The following is a 24,446-nucleotide window of genomic DNA, read 5'->3' as shown; positions in this document are numbered from 1 at the left end:
CTATGTACAACAACATCTGTGTTGATGTTGGGAATAAACTTTGCAAAGTGAACTACACTCATCTATACCTTTGTCATCACTATAGTCTAAATGAAATTTTAATGCACAGTTATAAAATTGAACAACCTACACACAAGTTACTTCACTTGCTCTGTCTCTGTTTGAGAGCAAAACACAAAGGTTATTTATGAGATTAGCTTTAGCAATGCTGACACCCATCCATCCTGTTTGCCACCAGAATTCCCTCTGCACCCCTGTGATATCAGCCACCATCTTTTCCGTAAAAATGAATGTGTTCATGCTTAACTCATTCTCTTTGACTTCCTAGCAATCAAGTCACAATTGTGATTGGCCACTCTTAATTGAAATCACTATACCTCCTGTTTTGGTGCTTTATTTACATATGTTACAGATGAGAAATAGTACTAGGATAAAAAAGGTTCAAATGGCTCTGAGCACTATGGGACTTAACATCTATGGTCATCAGTCCCCTAGAACTTAGAACTACTTAAACCTAACTAACCTAAGGACATCACACAACACCCAGTCATCACGAGGCAGAGAAAATCCCTGACCCCGCCGGGAATCGAACCCGGGAACCCGGGCGTCAGAAGCGAGAGCACTACTGCACGACCACGAGCTGCAGACTACTAGGATGAAGCATGAGCATTCATGCTCATAACATTGCCACGTATTGAGTGGAGATGTTTGATTTGATTTGATTTTATTGTGGCAGGGAAGCTAAAACAGCTTTTGTCTAACCTGCCACTACCTGCACCAAAACTGAATTTATTGTGCAGTATCGCTCCCTGTATATCTAATAAAGCCAACCAATGCCCTTAAATAGTGCATGGAGTCCCTTTACCAGTTTTTTGTTAGACATAATTTCTTCATGTCTAGTTGTCCCAGAAATTCTGTCTCTCTTGCTCTCCAGTGCTGTGCATTCTAAGATTAAGTGTGATGTAGTTTCTTCACTCTCATCACAGATCCTACAGTCAGGGTCTTCTTCCATTGTACCCATTGTATGTTGGTGTTTTTTGAAATTCCCATGCCCGGTCATCAGTCCAACCATGAGTTTAATCTCTTTCCTGTTCAAGCAGAGGATTACAGAGCTTCTTTTAGAATACGGCTTTGGCATCAGAACCTTACTATGTTTTTGTTTATAGACCTTGGTCCAGTATTCTGTGTGCTGTCTTCTAAGCCACTTCAATAGTTCTAGTTTGATCATAGCCTTGGTGATTGTCAGGACAGGTTCCTGTCCAATGAATGGAGCCTTTGCCCTCATCCTGGCCAATCTGTCAGCTTGTCCATTGCCACTGACCCCTGAGTGGCCAGGGACCCACACTAGGTTTACCCTGTTGCTTCCCCCTAGCTCCACCAGAGCCATGTGACATTCTGCAACAATCTTAGATCTTGTTGCAGGAGCTGCCAATGACTTCAGGGCTGCCTGGCTGTCTGAAAAAATGTAGATGCTACAGTCCTTGTAGCACCTATGCATATTCTTCTCCACTCACACCCTGATTGCAGTAATTTCAGCTTGAAATACCAAGGCCAGTTTTCCTAGAGAGATGACGCCCTCCAGTCTTGGCTGAAACCTGCGCACCCCATCCCCAGAACCTTGGTCTGATTTCTATCCTTCAGTGAACCACACAATGTCCCCCGTACAGTGTCGAACTGTTTTTACCCACTGCCCCCTGCTTCTAATTATTATATTGTAAGGCTTGTCAAAGCAATTGGGAGTTATTACACAGTCAGCCAGCATTTCCCTAGCCTCTCCTATATTTACCTCACACACTATTTTAGTGTGTGATTCTGGATATCCCAATGAGATCCAGTTTTTACCAGTTTTCAGTCTGTATGTACCAGCTGCTGCCTCCATCTTGACCCAAAGGTCTAGTGGAGGCATGTCCAGCACGGCTTACATCTCAGTGGTTGGTGTGCTGCTAATTCCCCCTGTTATGGCTAAGCAGGCCAGTCTCTGCACCTTAGCAAGCTCCTTACCTGCAACCTGCTGTTCTACCTTCTTCCACCACACTACAGCCCTGTAGGAGATCCTAGGTCTAACAACCATGGTGTATATCCAGTGCATTCCTTTGGGGCTTAGGCCCCAGTTTTTGCCACACTGGTACTCACTAGAGTACCTTCCACCTCAGAGCAGATGCTCTTAATGTGAGAGGTCCATGTTAGTTTCTCATCTAAGGTTACCCCTAGCTATTTCACTATCCCCTTCACAGGTAGAGTTTCATCGAAGAGCTTTAGATTCCAACTTGAGTGTTGGATATGCTCCTTAGTGAATGGTACCACAACCATGTTGTTAGGATTAACCCTTAGATCCTGTTTAATGGACCAGTCTTGCACAATGTCCACTGCACCTTGTGCCATATTCCTACCAGTGTCAGTAAATTTGCCAGGTATTACTAAGACAAAGTCATCTGCATATCCCTGTCAAAAGCATTGTCTGGAATTTAGTTCTGCAATGAGTTTGTTCACCACTAGATTCCACAATAAAGAGGACAAAACTCCTCCTTGTGAACAACCTCTAGTAGGGTTAATTACCATCTTCTCATTCATAATGGTGGCCTCTACCTTCCTTCCATGAAGCATGGCCCTAGTCCACTTACTTATAGTGGTCCCTTGGTCATGCACCTCTGCTGCCCTAACCATGGAATTGAAGGTTGTGTTACTAAAATGTCTCCTCGATGTCCAGGAAGATGCAGAGGGCTATTTCTTGAAAGTGAAATGCTTCCTCCACCCTCCCAATGAGTTGATGGAGAGCTGTGTCACATGATTTACCTGGTTGATATGTGTGTTGGTTTGAATGTAGAGGAGCCCTATTTAGCCTCCTCTCTCCAAAATTTACATTAACCAGTTTTTCCAATGTTTTAAGAATGGAGGAGGACAGACTGATTGGTCTCATATCCTTGGCTTTGGTTTGATCAGTTCACCCTGGCTTTGGAGTAAAAACAACGTCCTCTACCCTCCATGCATTGGGAATGATACCTGCTGTTAGGCTAACCCTGAATACCCCACATAGGATTCTTATGAGATTCTCTCCTGCCTGTTGCAGGAGAGCTGGAAAGATTCAATCTGGGCCAGGTGACTTGAATGGTTGGAATGTTCCCACTGCCCATTGGATTTTATTGAAGTCGACGCACTCCTTGGCCAATTCCCAGTCCTCTCTTCGAGTACCTGAGAACCATTGTCTAACATGGATTGCATTCTGGTCTATGTTTTCCGCCATAGCATATTGAGGAAAGTGAGTTTTGAGGAGCAGTTCCAATGACTCATGTGCTATCTTTGTGTAATCCCCATCCTCCTTCCTCAATGTACCTCCTGGATTAGTTGGTACTCTAGTGAGGATTTTGTGAAGTCTGGCTTGAGCAGCCATGCCCTCAAGTGGAGATGTTAGTTGTGTAAGAGCTCACCTGCAGCTGAAGATTTTTGGATTGGGTGGCCCATATTAAGACTTGCATATGAATATTTGTATATTTTGGTGGCTAACTTGTATGAGTTATATGTTTCAACAGAGACTTGGTCAATAAAATGTGTAGTAAATTAATAAAATATGAAAGGTCACAGAATCATTTTTTATTCCTATGTTGTGAATTAACTATCAGCAAACCAAGAGTGTAACTAATGTGTTTAACCATTATTCTGTGAATGTGATAGAACATGTACAAGCAAAATTTCACCAATAAACATCCTGCATACATCAACATTGATCAGTAGATAACACATTATTTGTCATGCCAGCTAGAATACAAGAGGAACAGCAAGAAATCAAGCTTCTAAAATCAACTACTCATTAGGAATAGACAATATGCTAGATTTTGTTGTAAAAATATGTGTAGACATGATCTCTGAACCACTGACAAAACTTGTGTACCTGTCCATCTCAACTGGAAACTTTACAACTTGCTTAAAAATTGTTAAAGTGAAACCACTACACAAAAAATGAAGCCAGAAAGGGGTGTTAAACTGTAGACCTGTTTCTCTATTGTCTATTTTCAAAAATTCTATAGAATCTTTTACATGAAAGACCATCTAATTTCATAAATAAATATAATACACTAATAGAATCATTACATATTTTTAGAAAATATCATTCAACCAAAACAGCAACATTTTCTTTTCTGTATGAAATGGTACAGGCCTTAGATAAGAAGGAACATACCCTGAGCATATTCCTAGACTAATAAAAAGCATTTGATACAATCACTCATGATGTTTCATAAGTGTGAACTTTCTGGTGAAAAAAAAAATGTTGGTCTCTTAGAGAATTCTAATGTTGAACTTTAAATTGACTTCAGTGATGAAGATGAGGATTTTGTACCAGAGACAAGTAAAGATGATGATGATGGAAACCATGTGAATAAGGTGGGATTAGTGGAGAAGGATTCTGATTCTGGTCTATGTCAATCCTCACCACATCCACCACAGCAGGTCAAGTTGAATATCTCTACAAAGATGATTGCTAGAAATGGAACCAAGTGTGAGAGTGCCAGTTTTTCATCTTATGGAAGAAGGTTGGCTGTGACCATTCTAAAGGAGAGAGGAGATCCCACCACTTCTGCTTGATAACTTGTAGATGACTCTGTCATCTGTGCTTTCTGTCTAATTTTTGGCAAAGCAATGCTGTGTCTAATGCAGAAATACACAGAATCAAATGCTTGAAATGTACTGAAAAACAATGATTGGATCATGTCACTTGAGAAGTCACAACAGCTGATAATCATCATATAAGCCCATTGTGTCATTTGTATAAGAAATACATCTGTGGATGATCTTTGGTTACATTCTTGGAGGCATACTTTCTGATTTACAGTTTCTGTGAAGATTCTCTTAATTGAAGTAGTAGGATCTGCACAACAGAATTTTGTTTAATTTAATCTGGAACTCCATCAAATTACCAAAAAGGAATATGGAAGAGAGTTTAACATTGTACTCATTAGAGGTAGCCCGCCGTGTTAGTCATGAGACATTCAGTGTGCTCTGAAAGGTTGTTCAATACATAGAACCCACATATCTGAATCCTTTCTGTACTAGTTTTAAGCCTTTAAGTCTTTGTAAAAGTTGTAGTTTTATACTTATGCTCTGGACTATTTCTGAGGAAAGAGTAGTATTAATGACTGCAAAGGACATAATGAAAAAATGTGTTGTGAAGCAGTTGTCTAAATACCAAGTGTTCTGATTAGATTACTGCAGCATGTTCCAGAATGATACTAAACTGCTGAATTTGTTGGATGATTTGTGTAGGGAACCTCTTCCAGGGTTAAGGTACTCTTCCTCAGGAATCTTTAAATTAATCTCAGTCTGGCATTTGCTTCCCCAAAACTAGATTTGTGTTTTCATTCTATTTTAATTTACCATGAATTGAAATCCTAAATACTTGACATTATTTACTCCACCAATAAATCAGTGATAATTTAATCAAACAATGAGTCTTGTCTCATATACATTTCAACACATTTTTATATATTGCAAAGGTCAGCTAATATTTGTTGAACCAAGCGTTGATCATCCAAGTTTTTCTTGCAGTTTTGCAACAGTTTCTCATTGTACAAACTTCCTGTACACAACTGCATTTCCCTTGATTGCCTCCAAGAACTGTGTTGTCTTCCAACTCAGTATATGTACATCAGGAGCTCTCTCAACTTGTGATCTAAGTGATTTGCCCCTCACTCCTTTTCAAGCCATCTCCAACCACTTCATCTTTCCTCCCTGAAAACTGAGCATATAATTTATGAAATCTAGGATTAATATTTTCTACTTTGAAGTGTTTTCTATTAGCATTAGTAAACATTTGATATCATGATGGTACCCATTCTGTCAATGTCTCCTTATTGAAAATGAAGTACTGAGTTGTATTTGCCCAGAAGTTTTCATCCCAGCAGCATGTCTTTATATTCTGTAGTAAAATATTTTGTTTATGAAATAGCAGTTGCAAAAACTGCATAACAGGTTGTTAGCAGACATCAGGAAGGGAGCAAGCAATCTCCAGGTCAGAATTTGAAAATAAAGTAAAAGAGTTTCATGCATTACTAGCCACTCCTTCTACAATTTATGAGAATTTTTGGACTCGGGATGTAAATTCTAGTAATACTAATGTTCATATTATACAGGTTCTTAACTTTTTCAGTAAATAGACAGCAGATAGTGTTCTCTGAAAACAGTCATGCTTTGTAACTTTTGAAATCAACTAGTACACAAAATCAGCAGGTGATTAGTGTAAGAGGGAGAATATGTGGTTTTTTTCAAAGTAACTACTTTTTTCATGATCATCATTTGTTGTAAATATACTTTAACAACAACCAAAATTTCTTTCACATAATGGCTTTCCTGCATCCTTACTTTTCAGATCTCCTAACAGTTTGTTGTGTTCTAGCTATACCTATTGATTTCATATGTGAAGCAGTGGGTCAAACATGTTTCCTAAATTTACCTCAAGGCTTTTAGAAAAAGTCCTGTAACTTTCCCTTTGTTTCCTTATGCACTTCATCAATCTCTTGGAATGTAACATCCATTTTCTTTTAGCTGGATGAAGTCAGTATGGCATGTTACTTCCACAAATGATTCGTCATCCTTATGATATCACAGTAATTTTTACCTTAATTATGTTCATATGGCCACCTTTCTTGAAGTTTCTTGATTCAGTGGACCTGCTATATAGTGCCACTGATTTGTGCTGCTTGACTTCTTCACCATCTGCAGAGGGTTGAGTGCTGTAACTGAGTTCTGATCTGCACAAGTTTTTATGAAATGATGTAACCACTTTCTAAATACTTTTCTGTATTTTATTGCACATATATAACAATTATAATGTGAGGTGAACAGATCTCTTATTTCCAGAATGAGATTTTCACTCTGCAGCGGAGTGTGCGCTGATATGAAACTTCCTGGCAGATTAAAACTGTGTCTCGGTCGGGCACACAGTTTTAATCTGCCAGGAAGTTTCAGATCTCTTATTAATTTGTAGACCAGAACAAAATCCCGAAATAGAATCTTAGAACAGAATGACATTTTACATTATGTCTCTCCAACTGTTTGTCAGGCATTGACATTATCCCCTGCCAATCTACTCCCTAATTTCTAAGACACAGCCAAGCCACGATTTCAAAGCATAAGCAACCCATTCACTGCAGTGGAGATGCTCAGTTGCCTTTCTCTGAATCTGCTCATGCATCAATCCAAAATTTTTATGTGGACATCTTTTATTGGCTTGTGAGGAATAAGTGAATAATATTATTCGAGTTGAACAACATTTTCCATTACACTCTCTCCATCCTTAACCTGCCCACATCTCTCTCTGCTTTATCTAATTTTGGCTGAAGGGATCTTTCATTCCCCCCTTCCATTTTATACTATACATCTGGGAAAACCACCAAATACAGTCTTTCACTTCCCTGGTGATTAAACAGTCCAGAACTTTTTAAACTGCTTTTTATTGCTGACAGTTATCTGTTTCTATTAGTGTCCTGATAAAAATGTTCACTGTGCATTTCAGTTGCTGAATTAAGTTAATAAACAAGATAATTATGTAAGTGAAGTATTACTTTCAATAAGTGAAAAATAATGTTCAGCTGAAACATACTTCTCAGATTGTTCATTAAGAAATAATGTAATACAGCACGTTCAGTTGTTAGCTACCATAGTCAGATATTTAAATGTAAATCATTTCAAATATGTCTCCATTTTATAAGGAAACATTGTTTATTTATTTAAATGTCTGGCATATTACAGCATTTAATTAATTCAAAATTCTGTGGCACTGCAGTGCAATAGAAGGTTTGTCCTAAAACTAAAAATTCTGAGGATAACCTTCATCTATCTACATAACTTTCAAGTTTGAAGTTGCCCCTCCAGATAATCAAATACATATTGATTTTTAGCATAATTTTTTTCATTTTTTACAGAATCATCCAATAAAGTCAACATACAGCAAACTTAGGTTATTGTGCCGATCCCTGGCTGGAAATAATGTTTATTACTTAACCATTACAGCACCATCTTATGGGGAAGACTCAAAGGTAAGTGTATATTAATTTAATAACAAATTGGAGTATGTGACATAAATATAATAGATGTAACAACATCACTCTCTGGTTTTTCCCCCATACTTCATTACTGATTCAGTAAAAAGTCTCTATGTTTTGGAGCTCTGGATTATGTGTAGCCCACCCATTCTCGTCATTATATTCTTTTCTATTTTTTGTTGTTTTCATTGGCTCAGATAAGAAAACACTTGTTATATTTGAGGCCAAATTTAATAATTCTATTATGGTTGCAAAATGTAATATTTATTTAATTGTGAGATTTTTTGATCTCAGTAGCATTAGAATTTCTAGGATGTGGATCAAGTCAGTGTTTTTACAATATTTACAATCATGTATATTCCATAAAATGTACAATAATGGATACAGTAGAGTACAATATTACAGCTTCAAGGTAATATTCATATCAGCTAAAGTTACATCATAATAAATAGAAATAAATAATGTACATAATACAACAAGATATACAGGACAAGACATTAGATTGATATTAGTAATAGCTAAACATTTGTAAATCAGTTACATCTTTTATGACAAAAAATATATTTATCCCTGCACTAAATGGCCCATCTCAGTTATACAATAACTACGTCCATATGCTTATTACGATATATTGATAGTTTTTACTTTTTGGATCGTCTGTCTACAACTGAATGAAACACAATTTTCTTGCTGTATGCACTCATTTCTGCTAAACAAATAACTAATTGAATAGAAGGTATTTTGTAACAATTATTCTTTCAATTTGCTCTTGGTGGATTTTGGTGTATCAAGAGCAAGACTCTCACTATGTAGAACACTGAAAACTGTCATTACTGAGTAATTTACTCTTTTCTGCACAAGGAAAAAGTTTCTAAATACTGTAGGAGTAAAGGAAGCCACTCATCGAAAAGTAGGAGTGTCTAGTTGTTGACAGACACACAGAATAAAGAAAGGAAACTTGCTCAAGTTTTCAGAGTAAACCCTTTCTTGAGCTAGAACACAAATACATTCACATGCATGCTTTCACACACCCATGTCCCTCCATGGCACCGACTGGATGCACAATTCTAGCATTGCAGTTTGCAAGATGGGCTAGGTTGGGTTAGGAGTTGCATCAGATGGGCTGGGTAGAGGCAGGAAGAGAGGTTAGTGATGAATGGCTAGTGCCTTGGAGGGAGGCAGCAGGTTTGCTGGCTAGGAATGCAGGAGGGAGGATTGGCAGGTGCATAGGCTAGACATGTGATACACAGATGTCAGAGTAGTGGGGAACAGCTCACACTGAAGATGATATGAGGACATGAATTGGCAGGGGGTAATACGATGGAGAAAGGATAAACTGTTGGGTGGAGATTGTGGGCGAAGCTGGTTACCAGAGATTGAGGCCAGGACAATTATAGGGGGAAAGGATTTGTTGCAAGGATAATTCCAATCTGTGAAGTTCAGAAAAAACCGGTGGTGGGGAGAAGATTACACATAGGCGAGGCTGTGAAGTAACCGTTGAAATTGGGCATGTTGGGCTTAGTGGTCAACTTTGTTGGTGGTAATAGTTTGTTGGTGGCCATTTGTAGTCTTACAAATATAAAAAGCTGTGTAGTGTTTATAGCAGAGTTGGTATATGACATGGCTGTTTCCTGAGTAGTGCAGCTTCTGAAGGGAAGGATAAGCCTGTGACAGACTGTAGAAGGAAGTGCTGTAAGGTTATCCAGGCAGATCTTGCACCTAGGTCTTCCACAGTGATGATTGCCACGCAAGGGGTTGGAAGTGTTAGTGATATATGAGTGGACTAGGAATTGTGTAGGTTGAGTGAGTGATGGAATACCACTTTAGGATGGGTGGGAAGAGTCTTGGGCATGATGTCACTCAGGTCCTAGCCACACTGTTCCAAATTGAATATGAAAAAAACTAACATCTGTAAAGTGTGTGAACCATTATTACCACGAAAATTGTATACATTTGCTGATGATAATCAAACTGCAATTACTACTGAAACAAGTGTTAGTGACAAACATGAAAGTATGAAATGTTATGGAAATGAAGTTCATAAGCAACGCAGGGGTGGAGAAAACTAAACAACAGCAAAACACAGTGATAACAGAATCAAGCATCGGTCACAAAAAAGGTACAGTGTCCTTTTCTTAACAGACAACCATGTCGGAAACCTGTCAAGTATTTTACTAGACAAGCAATGGGAATAGTAAAACCAGTTGCAAGTATGAAAAATTTTACCAGTGTCAAGCTACAGGAAAAAAAGGATGGTGAAAAATGAATATGTTGTGAACATAGCTGGTGCCAACAATGTCATAAGAAATGAGGCAAAAAATTGCTTAGCAAGCCTGTAAAAGTTCTTAGAAGCTAACAAATGTCAAAATGCAACTAGCTGCAACGCTGCCTCGTAGGCATGACCTAATATGCAACTCGTGTGTCAACAAGGAGATATGAAAAATTAACATCAAAATCTAACAGATGCGTGCTTCATTTGGAAAATATAGAATAGTGGATATACGTAAAATGGACAAATGCCTACATACCAAATATGAGATGCGTCTAAATTTCGAAGGCAAGAAACTTTTATGTGAGAAAATAAGCAAAATTATGCAGAGAAAGGTGACTTATACAAAATTGCCAAAGACAACAGTAAGAGGGATGCTTTTTTGGAGTAAAACATTCCAATTTAATACTTGTTGTTGTTGTTGTTGTTGTTGTTGTTGTGGTCTTCAGTCCTGAGACTGGTTTGATGCAACTCTCCACACTACTCTATAATGTGCAAGCTTCTTCATCTCCCAGTACCTACTGCAGCCTACATCCTTCTGAATCTGCTTAGTGTATTCATCTCTTGGTCTCCCTCTACGATTTTTACCCTTCACGCTGCCCTCCAGTACTAAATTGGTGATCCCTTGATGCCTCAGAACATATCTTCTAGTCAAGTTGTGCCACAAACTCCTCTTCTCCCCAATTCTATTCAATACCTCCTCATTAGTAATGTGATCCACCCATCTAATCTTCAGCATTCTTCTGTAGCACCACATTACGAAAGCTTCTATTTCCCTTCTTGTCTAAACTATTTATCGCCCATGTTTCACTTCCATACATGGCTACTCTCCATACAAATACTTTCAGAAACGACTTCCTGACACTTAATTAAATACTCGATGTTAACAAATTTCTCTTCTTCAGAAATGCTTTCCTTGCCATTGCCAGTCTACATTTTATGTCCTCTCTACTTCGACCATCATCAGTTATTTTGCTCCCCATATAGCAAAACTCCTTTACTACTTTAAGTGTCTCATTTCCTAATCTAATTCCCTCAGCATCGCCTGATTTAAATTGACTACATTCCATTATCCTTGTTTTGCATTTGTTGATGTTCATCTTATACCCTCCTTTCAAGACACTGTCCATTCTGTTCAACTGCTCTTCCAAGTCCTTTGCTGTCTCTGACAGAATTACAATGTCATCAGTTAACCTCAAAGTTTTTATTTCTTGTCCATGGATTTTAGTACCTACTCCGAACTTTTCTTTTGTATCCTTTACTGCTTGCTTAATATACAGATTGAATAGCATCAGGGAGAGGCTACAACCCGGTCTCACTCCCTTCCCAACCACTGCTTCCCTTTCATGTCCCTCGACTCTTATAACTGCCATCTGCTTTCTGTACAAATTGTAAATAGCTTTTTGCTCCCTGTATTTTACCACTGCCACCTTCAGAATTTGAAAGAGAGTATTCCAGTCAACATTGTCAAAAGCTTTCTCTAAGTCTACAAATGCTAGAAACGTAGGTTTGCCTTTCCTTAATCTTTCTTCTAAGATAAGTCGTAAGGTCAGTATTGCCTCACGTGTTCCAACATTTCTACAGAATCCAAACTGATCTTCCCCAAGGTCGGCTTCTACCAGTTTTTTCATTCATCTGTAAAGAATTCGCATTAGTATTTTGCAGCTGTGACTTATTAAACTGATAGTTTGGCAATTTTCACATCTGTCAACACCTGCTTTCTTTGGGATTGGAATTATTATATTTTTCTTGAAGTCAGAGGGAATTTCGCCTGTCTCCTACATCTTGCTCACCAGATGGTAGAGTTTTGTCAGGACTGGCTCTCCCAAGGCCGTCAGTAGTTCCAATGGAATGTTGTCTACTCACGGGGCCGTGTTTCGACTTAGGTCTTTCAGTGCTCTGTCAAACTCTTCATGCAGTATCAGATCTCCAATTTCATCTTCATCTACCTCCTCTTCCATTTCCATAATATTGTCCTCAAGAACATCGCCCCTGTATAGACCCTCTATATACTCCTTCCACCTTTCTGCTTTCCCTTCTTTGCTTAGAACTGGGTTTCCATTGGAGCTTTTGATATTCATGCAAGTGGTTCTCTTTTCTCCAAAGGTCTCTTTAATTTTCCTGTAGGCAGTATCTATCTTACCCCTCATGAGATAAGCCTCTACATCCTTACATTTGTCCTCTAGCCATCCCTGCTTAGCCATTTTGCACTTCCTGTTGATCTCATTTTTGAGACTTTTGTATTCATTTTTGTCTGCTTCACTTACTGCATTTTCATATTTTCTCCTTTCATCAATTAAATTCAGTATCTCTTCTGTTACCCAAGGATTTCTACTAGCCCTCGTCTTTTTACCTACTTGATCCTCTGCTGCCATCATTGTTTCATTCCTCAAAGCTACCCATTCTTCTTCTACTGTATTTCTCTCCCCCATTTGTGACAATTGTTCCCTTATGCTCTCCCTGAAACTCTGTACAACCTCTCGTTCTTTCAGTTTATCCAGGTCCCATCTCCTTAAATTCCCACGTTTTTGCAGTTTCTTCAGTTTCAATCTACAGTTCATAACCAATAGATTGTGGTCAGAGTCCACATTTGCCCGTGGAAATGTCTTACAATTTAAAATCTGGTTCCCAAATCTCTGTCTTACCATTATATAATCTATCTGAAACCTTCTAGTATCTCCAGGGTTCTTCCATGTATACAACCTTCTTTCATGATTCTTGAACCAAGTGTTAGCTATGATTAAGTAATGCTCTGTGCAAAATTCTATTAGGCGGCTTCCTCTTTCATTTCTTAGCCCCAATCCATATTCACCTACTACGTTTCCTTCTCTTCCTTTTCCTACTGTCGAATGCCAGTCACCCATGACTTAAATATTTTCTTCTCCCTTCACTACCTGAATAATTTCTTTTATCTCATCATATATGGCTGTGTGCGCCGCCTTATAGGCGGGTGTCCTTGAGTGGGACTTAGCCGCTGAGCGAGGCAGAGCTAGTTGGCGTATAAACTTGTACTACTGTAGTAGGCGTGGACTTCGTGTCTATCTTGGCCACAATAATGCGTTGACTATGCTGTTTGTAGTAGCTTACCTGCACTTCTATTTTTTTATTCATTATTAAACCTACTCCTGCATATCCCCTATTTGATTTTGTATTTATAACCCTGTATTCACCTGACCAAAAGTCTTGTTCCTCCTGCCACCAAACTTCACTAATTCCCACTCTATCTAACTTTAACCTATCCATTTCCCTTTTTAAATTTTCTAACCTACCTGCCCAATTAAGGGATCTGACATTCCACGCTCCAATCCGTAGAACGCCAGTTTTCTTTCTCCTGATAACAACTTCCTCTTGAGTAGTCCCCGTCCGGAGATCTGAATGGGGGACTATTTTACCTCCAGAATATTTTACCCAAGAGGACGCCATCACTATTTAATCATACAGTAAAGCTGCATGCCCTCGGGAAAAATTACGGCTGTAGTTTCCTCTTGCTTTCAGCCGTTCGCAGTACCAGCACAGCAAGGCCATTTTGGTTAGTGGTTCAAGGCCATATCAGTCAATCATCGAGACTGTTGCCCCTGCTACTACTGAAAAGGCTGCTGCCCCTCTTCAGGAACTATACGTTTGTCTGGCCTCTCAACAGATACCCCTCCATTGTGGTTGCACCTACGGTACAGCTATCTGTATCGTTGAGGCACACAAGCCTCCCCACCAACGGCAAGGTCCATGGTTCAGGAGGGGGGAGGGGGGGGGAATTTACTTACATACCAGAATGTTCAGTATATAATGAATTAAATGGAGAATTTGGATGTATACCTAAATGAATCAAAATCACATTTCTTCATGGCGAGGGAATTAGATTGCAAGGAAGAGCAAGCATGTGGACACAGGCTAAGAAATTACAAACTTGTAAACTTGTACTGCAAAAGGATACATAAAGTTGAAGGGGTAGGTATTCATAGCAGAAATGATAAAGCATGTGAAAAAGTCAAACAAATTGATGTTCCGAGTAAAGAAATGGTTCTTGAGGCTCCACCAGTAAATGTAAAACTAGGGAACATCAGCCTGATTATAGCAGCTCTGTGTAAGTCATCTAGAAGCAGTACTGGAGAATTTTTCAGTGGTCTGGAGGACCTGCTGGGAAGACATCAGTGTAAAAAAACTGTACTTTCTTTTGGAGACATCAACATAGGCTCTCTAAATAAAAGCAATAATTATTTGTGTTATGTTGACTTCATTCAGTGTTATAGCTATTATCACATTAACCCAGAGCGTACAAGAAGTACTGTAGGCAGACAGACATGTGTTGACCACATATTCACAAACATAACAAAGGAGAACCTAAATGAAACCATCACTGAAAACGACATATACAACCACAAATCCATTAGTATGGAAATTGATGTATGGAATGTAGATATAACTAAAAATGATATGTTAATGTATAAAAGAAAATTTAATTAAAATAGACTTAAGAGGGCATTAAGTAATGAAAAATGGGAACCAGTTTACAATGCAACAAATGTAAATGATAGATGGGAAAATTTGTATAAACTATTCAAGTAAAACAAGTGAACAAAATTATTAATCCCAAAGCTGAGAATTTGCCTCCAGAAATCATTGAACTGAGAGAGAACATGAAAGACTGTTACATACTCTTTAGAGGTACTAAATTACAATGCTGTTTAACAAAATACAAACTGCTCAGAAAGAAATACAAATATTATTTTACTAACCTTAAAGCTCATAAAATTGCCTGTCATTAAGTAACTCAACCTGTGTTAGTAAAACAGCCTGGAAAATAATGTGTAAAGAATGTTGGAAACAGCAATCTCATGAACAGACCAGCATAACAGGAAAAGAAAATGATGATTTAACAAATGATCCAAAAGAAGTGTGTGAGCAATTTATACAGATGTTTAATACAATTGGTACAAATGAAACACATGACTGGGCACCGAATTTAAATGTTGCAAAACGTAGCCAATCTTTTTTCATCCATGGCATTACTGAGTGGGACTTCCTAGCAGTCATTTGAAAACTTCAAGCTAAAATGTCTTGTGGCTGGGACAACATTTCACCTAAGCTGCTAAAGGAATGCAGATGAGAGTGAAACCTCTGACACATTTAATAAATATCTTCCTCTATCATGGAGAATTCCGTAATCTTTTAAAAATCACTGAAATCCTATCGGTGTATAAGAAGTGAATAGGAACTGACATGAAAACCTATAGGCCAATTTCATTAACTTCAGAGCTTGGGAAATTTGTACAGAAATTAATATTAAATCAACTTGAGGTGTATTTCATCAAACATAATGTATTTAACAATCTACAACATGGTTTTAGTAAGGGAAGATCTGTTGTAACAGCAGTAGCAGTTGTTATACATCAAATATTAAACAAGCTAGATGAAGGAGATAAATAAACACCTATTTGAATATGAGTAAAGCTTTTGATACTGCGAATCATACAGTTCTACTGCATAAATTAGAAGCATTTGGAATGAGAATGGTAGCCTATTTGAAAGAAAGGAAACAGTGTGCCAAGTTTACTTGTAAAAGGAATGAACAGTTGCTAACAACCAAATCAACCCACAAGACATTTCAACATTGTGTGCTCCAAGGAAGGATATTGGGGCCTTGTGTATGTTAATGATGTAACTGAACCCCAAAACTACAAGGTTGTAAGTTGTGCTGATGACACAATGACACATCTTTTGTCAGATGGAACAGTGATATGAAAACTACCACAAACAGTCATGAAATCACTTATAATTTTCTGTCAGGTTATCATACTGCAAATAAGCTGCTCATAAATAAGTAAAGAGAAGACACTGACACTGCAATTTATGCTTAGCTATAATCAGAACATAAATAGAACTCTATTTATATCTCCATTGGCCCTTAGTTACACACACAAACACAAATTTTTGGGTATAATTGTTGATGAACACCGATTACAGAAAGAACATATAATCGTATTTGTAAGAAAATCAGTACAAATCTGTATCTACTGGAAAGGGTCTCAGTCTTTCTGGACCATAATAGCTTGAGACAAATATACTTTGGAGTGATACACCCACATATTGTAACACAAAAGTGATGAGTTCTGATCTTCACATGGTGGTATCAAGTGTATGAATTTATATTTCATGTCGTTAAGTTTCTGTAAACAGTGCATATAGCATAAGTTTGTTTTTACAATAAAACCTTCACTATTTATATCAAAGTGTGCACTTACAAATGTTAACTAAACCTTTGTATATGTGAGCTAAAATCTGCGACAATGTCCAAAAACTAATTGTTATATAGACAGCAAACAAAAAAATAAACAAATTTCAGTACATGAAGATAGATAATTAAAGCTCTGAAGAAGGATATGGTTCAGTTGTTCTATTTTAGGTGATACTGAATGACAAGAGGGGCATTCCTTTGTAGCTGATTCTTGGGGTTGGTGGAAAGATTGCAAATGTGTGAGGACATGGCATAGGAAATCTGTATGTGAATTAGGTTTGAGGGGAGGGGTATTGGGCTGTCTGTGAAGGCCCACATGAAACATAGTGGTCAAAGGAGTTCTCATCACTGAAATACGTCCTCCATAGGTGCTCAGTCTGTATGAGAGGAATTTTTTTGTTGTCGATAAGATGACAGCTGTTGAAATGCAGGTACTGTTGGGGTTTGATGTTAATGGATGTGTGGATGAAGCCATCACAGAGGTGGAGGTCAACATCCAGGAAGACTGCACTTACCAAGGTTCGAGCAAAGTCTACAAAGAAGCCATGGATTACTCAAGGAATAGGGGTACCTTGTAAAACAAAAAGAAAACTGTATCTGTCAATCCGAAACAGTTCCGATGTTGATGTTATAGCACATTACAAGAAATACTGCAAAATATTAAAGACTGTGATACAGATATCAAAGCAAATATATTACAAGGAAAAGATAGTCATATCAGATAACAAAATAAAGACAATATGGGATATAGTGAAGTAGGAGACCGGTAGAACCAGACATGAAGAGGAACAAATAGCATTAAGAGTAAATGATACATTGGTGACAGATGTGTTTAGTGTTGCAGAACTTTTTAACAAACATTTTATAACTGTTACTGAAAAGATGGGTTTATCAGGTTCGGTAGATGCTGCTATGGAATACCTCAGAGCAGACATTTCAAGTAACTTCCATAATATGAATTTGGCCCTATGTACCCCAGCAGAAATAATGTCCATCATATAATCTTTAAAATCAAAAACATCTATGGGTATGTTGAAATATCAACAAAGTTAATTAAAGAATGTGATTCTGAACTAAGTAACATATTAAGCTATCTGTGTAACCAGTCGTTTATCAGTGGAATATTTCCTGAATGGTTGAAATATGCTGAAGTTAATCCACTGTTTAAGAAGGGAGATAAAGAAATAGCATCAAATTTCCTTCCAATTTCACTGTTTCCAGCATTCTCAAAAATTTTAGAAAAAGTAATGTACAATCAGCTTTATAACCATCTTATCTCAAATAACATACTGTCAAAGTCACTGTTTGGATTTCTATAGGGTTCTGATATTGAGAAGGCTATCTACACTTACAGTGAAAATGTGCTTAATTCATTAGACAAAAAATTGCAGGCAAATGGTATATTTTGTGATCTGTCAAAGGCATTTGACTGTGTAAATCACAATATCCTTTTCAGTAAATTAGAATATTATAATGTAACAGGAAATGCTGCAAAATGGTTCAAATCTTATATCTCTGGCAGGAAACAATGGGTGTTATTAGGAAAGAGACATGTATCAAGCTATCAATCATCATCCAGCTGGGAACTAATTACATGTGGGAGCCCACAAGGTTCCATTTTGGGGCCCTTACTTTTTCTTGTGTATATCAATGGCCTTTCATCAGTAACATTACCAGATGCCAAATTCGTTTTGTTTGCCAATGATACAAACGTTGCAATAAATAGCAAATCAAGTGTAGTCTTAGAAAGATTGGCTAATAAAATATTTGTAGACGTTAATCACTGGTTCCTAGTCAATACTTTGTCACCAAACTTTGAGAAAACACACTACGTGCAGTTCAGAACTTGTAAGGGGTGTCCCACGAGTATATGCCTAACATACGATGACAAGCAGATAGAAGAAGTGGACAGTGTTAAATTCTTGGGATTACAGCTTGATAATAATTCAACTGGGAGGAGCACATGACAGAACTGCTGAAGCGTCTTAACAAATCTCTATTTGCAATGTGAATTGTGTCAGACATAGGGGTCAGGATATAAAAATAAAAAAGCTGGCATACTATGCTTACTTTCATTCCATAATGTCATATGGGATTATTTTTTGGGGTAATTCATCAAACCAAGCTAAAGTTTTCTGGGCACAAAAATGAGCAGTAAGAATTATATGTGGTGTGAACTCAAGAACATCCTGCAGAATCCTGTTTAGGGAACTAGGGATACTAACTGCTGCTTCGGAATATATTTATTCCTTAATGAAATTTGTCATTAAAAATATATCACTTTTTCAAACCAACAGCTCAATTCATGGAATCAATACTAGAAATAAGAATAATTTTCACAAGGATTTAAAGTCACTTAGTCTTGTACAAAAAGGTGTGCATTGTTCAGGAACACACATTTTCAATAACTTGCCAGCAGCCATAAAAAACTTAACAACCAATGAAATTCAGTTTAAGAGAAGCCTAAAGGATTTATTGGTGGCCAACTCCTTCCACTCCATTGATGAATTTCAGTGCAGTAATGTGTTCTTTGTAAATAAGTATTATAGTAGTTGTATTACACATTTATTACCTTATAAATAAAAAAAAGCTTTTTTATTTTAAATTCAGTGCATTAGTATTTGTAAAATGACTCTTTCATATAGTGTTAATTAACAAATGACAATCATTCCACTTGGGACCTGTGGAATGGTACATTAGCTTATTTGTTTTAGTTGCAAATATTTGTCATGTATTGTTGTTTTTCTGACATGTTCTACATCCTGGAGGACCTCCTCACTACAGATAAATTGGAATGAAAGTAAATCTAATCTAATCTAATCTTGGGTTCAGGAGGACTAGGTGAGGAATGTTGCAGAGCAGGTTTGATGTTATGAAGGAATGGGGATAGGGTGTCTTGAGGATAGAGTGCCTTGGCTCTTAGTCCAGTTTATGAAGATATCTAGAGGGTTGATGATGATATATTTCTGATCTGGACTCAGGACCAAGAGACCCTAGTCTCATTCCTTCAGAAACTCAGCAAGCTCTCTCCTATTTGCTATACCTGGTCCATGCTCTACAACCAAACTTCCCAATGTCCTAGTCCATCCCTCCATCACTACCACTCCCAACCCCTTGCACAGAGATCATATCCCTGAGGAAGACCTGGGTGCACCATCCAGCACTTCCTACTCCAGTACTGTCACAGGCTTATTGTACCCTATCAGAGGCCAGCCCACCCAGAAAGCAGCCATGTCAATTACCACCTTTGCTGCATACACTGCACAGTTTTCTCTGTCAGTATGACTACCAATGAGCTGCCCACCAGGATGAATGTTCACTGCGAAACTGTTGCCAAGAACAAAGGTGACCATCCTGTGGCACAACTTAAGACTGACTATACATGAACAATTTTAATGACTGTTTCACAATCCAGGCCATCTGAATCATTCCTTCCACCACCAGCTTCTCTGAACTACACAGATGAGGGCTATCCTTGCAACACACCCTTTCCTCCTGTAATCATTCTGGCCTGAATCTCAGTTAACTGATTCTCTCCATGCCCTCCAATCAAGTTTCCCCTTCCTCCATCCTGCATCCTCTTCCAGTTCACATTTCCATATCACCCTCAGTGTGTGTTGTTCCCCACGAGCTCTAACACCTGTGTGTCACATGTTGTGTGCGCAGCCGGCAACATGTTGTCAGGGAATAGGTGTGTGTGTGTGTGCGTGTGTGTGTGTGTGTGTGTGTGTGTGTGTGTGTGTGTGTGTGTGTGTGTGTGTGTGTGTCTACTCTGGCTCAAGAATTGATTGACTCTGAAAGCTAGCAAGTTTTCTTTCTTTTTTGTGTGTGCCATCGACAACTTAACGCTACTGCTCTTTGGTGACTGGTCTCCTTTACCCCTAAAGCATCTACATTCCACCAGTAGTCTTCTTCTACAAGGGTAAAGTTTGTCAGGTTATTGTGTGAGTCCTATTTTGAATCCATTTTTAAGTGGACATCAGCTGCACAGCCCCTTAGTTCCACCACATAATTAAGAAAGGGATAAATCATTCCAGAGTATAACATTTTTAATGTTTGACTAGGAACTATTTTTGCCCGCTGGCTAAGGAAACATACTAGTATGCCACTGTTGACTTTTCCACATACAAAATTAATGTAGGTAGTTCACCATAAATTTTCATCAACATACATAAACAGAAATTTGGAGCCGCCAGTTTCCATTGCCAAGATGGAGTATACATTATTTACATTGGTATGGTGTGAATAGCCCATTTTAAATTCCAGGCCCTGATCATTGATGTACAGGGTGTCTGTGCTAGAAGTATACACAAACAAGACCTTGTAATGAAAAAACTCACTGTTTTAACTTGTTTTGTAAATACACAACCAATAGAGACAATCTCCAAGATGTGATCCTCACTGTTTCATGAACAGCCTTCAGTCTCATAGGTAATGTGTGTCAGTGACAGGGCACACATAACTCTACATGTTGGTGAACTATGCAGTTTCACAGTTGCCTCCGAAGTCATTTTTCAGCAGGGTAGTGAGGCCCCCCATTCCCATTATCATTGAGACGCTACCACATTTCTCTCTGAGATGTTTCCTGAGCATTGCAGAAGTAACAAAATACTGGGCATCTGGGCTAAAGATATTCAAAAATGTCTAACAGAAGTTACAAAATACAGGATGTCTGAGCTAAAGGTGGACAAAAACATTTGTTTATATTTAATTTCTTATTAAGATTTGTAAGTTTATTTGTCGATAGTCAGTACATGGAGTGAGATAACATGGGATGTCGACTTGTGCATTGAAAATATGGAGTAGTTAGGTAGTAAGAGAAGTGAAATAGTCATTAAAAATATTACACATAGTATTGGGGTTTTTCAGAATGTTGCCACCATGCATTATGCTGAATTGTACTGTATTCATCTTCTTGGGACCTTTATGGTTTTTGTCATTTAGCTCCCTGGATAGATTGCTCTATTGCTTTGCTGTTAATCTGATTTCTTATTTTAGGAATTCAGTTTCAAAAGTTTTCATTGTTGGATCATATTTTTCCTTAAATATCTGCAGAGTAATAACTTTATAAAGCAGGTTTATATCATGTATACGCTGCCTGAGGCTAATATAGCTTGACAGGTGTTTCAGTCTAGAATTACTTCCATTTTGGCAGGGTTTCACTACCTTCTAAATTTCAATAGAATTTTTTTTTCCATTTGTTGTTAGACCTTTTCATCTGCTGCTAGGGATCCTATTTCTTCTCCACTACTTTGTGTTTAAATCCATTAATGTTTGATCTATTCGCAGTTCATTTCTGCAGAACAACTTTTGTTATTTCTGGTACATCTGAATTTATGTACTCTATTATCTGACAAAAGTGGTCAGAATAATGAAAATCTTAATTACTGTAATTTACATTATCTATAGCATTCTCGTTGATTGTATTACATAAAATATTTTAATGGAGCATGTCTCCATTTTTATGGCACCTGAGCTTACTGTATTTAAAAGACTGGATGAGCTAATACATAGTTGGACTTCAAGTTTACTGTACTAATGGAGTTGTCAAATGTTAAGAATCACGAAGTATCAAAAACTGACACAGATGGTATTGAAGTTACACAATAATAATTATGTTATAGTTCATTGTGAACTGGCTTTTGACTTTTTAGGCCATCCTCAGATAACTTAAGACTAAACTGGTAGTCTGAACATCACAGACAGTTTATAGCTGTTCAAAAATTGTTTTTCAAAGGATATGTGACCTTTCACAACTATGTATATCTAAATAAATGCCACATGTGTAATGAAATACACAAAGAAGTTGTGAATAAATAAACCTTATATATCTTTATACTCAAAGATTAAAAGTATGAGAATGTACAGGGCAAACCAGTAAAGAAATGAGTACTGGCATATATTATTATGTCTTATGGACAAAACAACTCGTGAATGTGGTGAACAGGTAAAAAACGTGGAAAGTTGATGGGGATTAGTTATACTGTTTACAACAATCATATTACCATATGGTTAGAAAAATATCAGTTAGCTACTGTTACTTTAGCAAGAGTGAATAATGGAACTCTATTTGATCTTTATGTTGTTTATTTATTCCAAAACTTTCAAGCAGCGTTAGTCTCCTGTGTTTATTTGCTGTATCAAGAACATCAAATTTAATATTGTTATTCTAAGCATGTTCAGCAGAGGTGGAATCTTTTCTTTTTCAGTCTCCAACACCATTAAATGTTCAGTCAGTCTAGTAGTTACAGCCCTTCCTGGTTGGGCTACATATAATAAGCCACACAAATTGCAGAAAATCCTATAAATTCCACTCTTGAACAGAATGTGTACAACATTCCTGATATAGAAAACTGGTGTATACTTCCTGGATTTTAGATTGCTGGTTAGTACCTGAGAAGTGCTCCCTATATATAGCACAGGGGCCTATTTGTTGTAAGTGTAATATAATGCCATCTGAAGAGATTATAGAAGTGAAGTTACCCTCACACTTTTTTTCTGTTAAGTGGTGGTGGTGGTGGTGGTTAGTGTTTAACGTCCCGTCGACAACGAAGGTCATTAGAGACGGAGCGCAAGCTTGGGTTAGGGAAGGATTGGGAAGGAAATCGGCCGTGCCCTTTCAAAGGAACCATCTCGGCATTTGCCTGAAACGATTTAGGGAAATCACGGAAAACCTAAATCAGGATGGCCGGAGATGGGATTGATTCTGTTAAGTGAGTTGTGAGTTAAGATAGGGCTATAACCATTGCTGTATGCAATTTCTTTAATTAATTTTAATACATTTCCTAAATCTGATTGTTTTATGGTTTAGATAGCAGATGGTGCACCGTGGAGTGAACGCTGCATGTGTGTGTGTTACAGGATGCTGGTAATTGACAGGCATTACTGTATCTGTAGATGTTACTTTCCTCTATATCTTAAATAAATATTTTTATTTTCTATATCAATGGTAAGGACTAAGAAGTTGATTGAGTCACCCATGCAACTCCATGGTAAACTTAATTTTACTTTGGTGTGAATTTAAATATTGGAAAAAATTGTTTATCTTGTGGTGCCTGTCCACAAGAACAGTATATTATCCACTTAAGTGGTGTGATACTGTTTTTAGAATTCAAGGACTCATTATTTAAAAATATATGGCCAAAATTATCTACCCACATTTCTGTTAATAAGGGGCTCAGAAGGGACCACATTGCTGACCCATCTGACTGACAGTACAGAATATGATGAAACTGGAAATAATTTTGCCTTAAGCATGTCTCAGTTGGCAGTCTTATATTGTCAGTCTTCATTGGAGTTGTTCTCGTTCTACACATCAATTCTGTCATAATTACTGTTGCCTTTCAACAGTAATATTAGAAAATAAGATGCTGATATCAAATAAGACTAGCTTAGCACTAGGTGGAGTAGATAGGTATTTTAGTTTTTTGACTAATGCAAATAAATTAGGTTTTCAAAAAGTTTGGTTTAAATTTTGTTTTTGTTTCAATTAGTGACTCCAACTCTTTGGCTAATTTATGGCAAGATGCTGAAACTGAAGACACTACAGATCTTATTGTAATACTTGCTTTGAAAAGCTTAGGTAATCCATACAGCCCTGGTGCTATGGGATTCTTATGTTTAGAGTCATTTTCAGTAAATATGTATATATTCTGACTTCTTAAATAACACTAAACTGTTTCCTTTGTCACCTTTGGTGGCAATGGCATCTTGGGAAGATAGTTTTTTCTTTAATGTGGTCAATACTCTTCACCTTCTCCACAACCGTCATTGAACAATATGGAATGGCCAAGCTAAGACGGCAGGTGACAGGTTAGGCTGTGAATTCAGGGGAAATAAGAAGAAGGCATGACTGACATCAGAGTGTTTTATTGGAAAAAGTTATACAGTGACATAAATAAGGGGAATGTGA

At 37.6% G+C, this 24,446-nt stretch overlaps 1 protein-coding gene across 1 annotated transcript in view; it reads left to right on the top strand.

The window, feature by feature from the left end:
• Positions 1 to 24,446, top strand: part of LOC126229574 (uncharacterized) — a 668,091-nt gene that overhangs the window by 214,639 nt on the left and 429,006 nt on the right. The window contains exon 12 of the mRNA XM_049942341.1: positions 7,914 to 8,027. Within this exon, the coding sequence (XP_049798298.1) occupies positions 7,914 to 8,027 (114 nt within the window). The remainder of the gene's footprint in view (positions 1 to 7,913; positions 8,028 to 24,446) is intronic.

The sequence above is a fragment of the Schistocerca nitens genome, unplaced genomic scaffold, assembly GCF_023898315.1.
Source record: "Schistocerca nitens isolate TAMUIC-IGC-003100 unplaced genomic scaffold, iqSchNite1.1 HiC_scaffold_375, whole genome shotgun sequence".
In the NCBI taxonomy this organism is placed as follows: Eukaryota; Metazoa; Arthropoda; class Insecta; order Orthoptera; family Acrididae; genus Schistocerca; species Schistocerca nitens.
The sequence above is the reverse complement of the archived record's forward strand: the minus strand, read 5'-3'. Positions and strand labels throughout refer to the sequence as shown.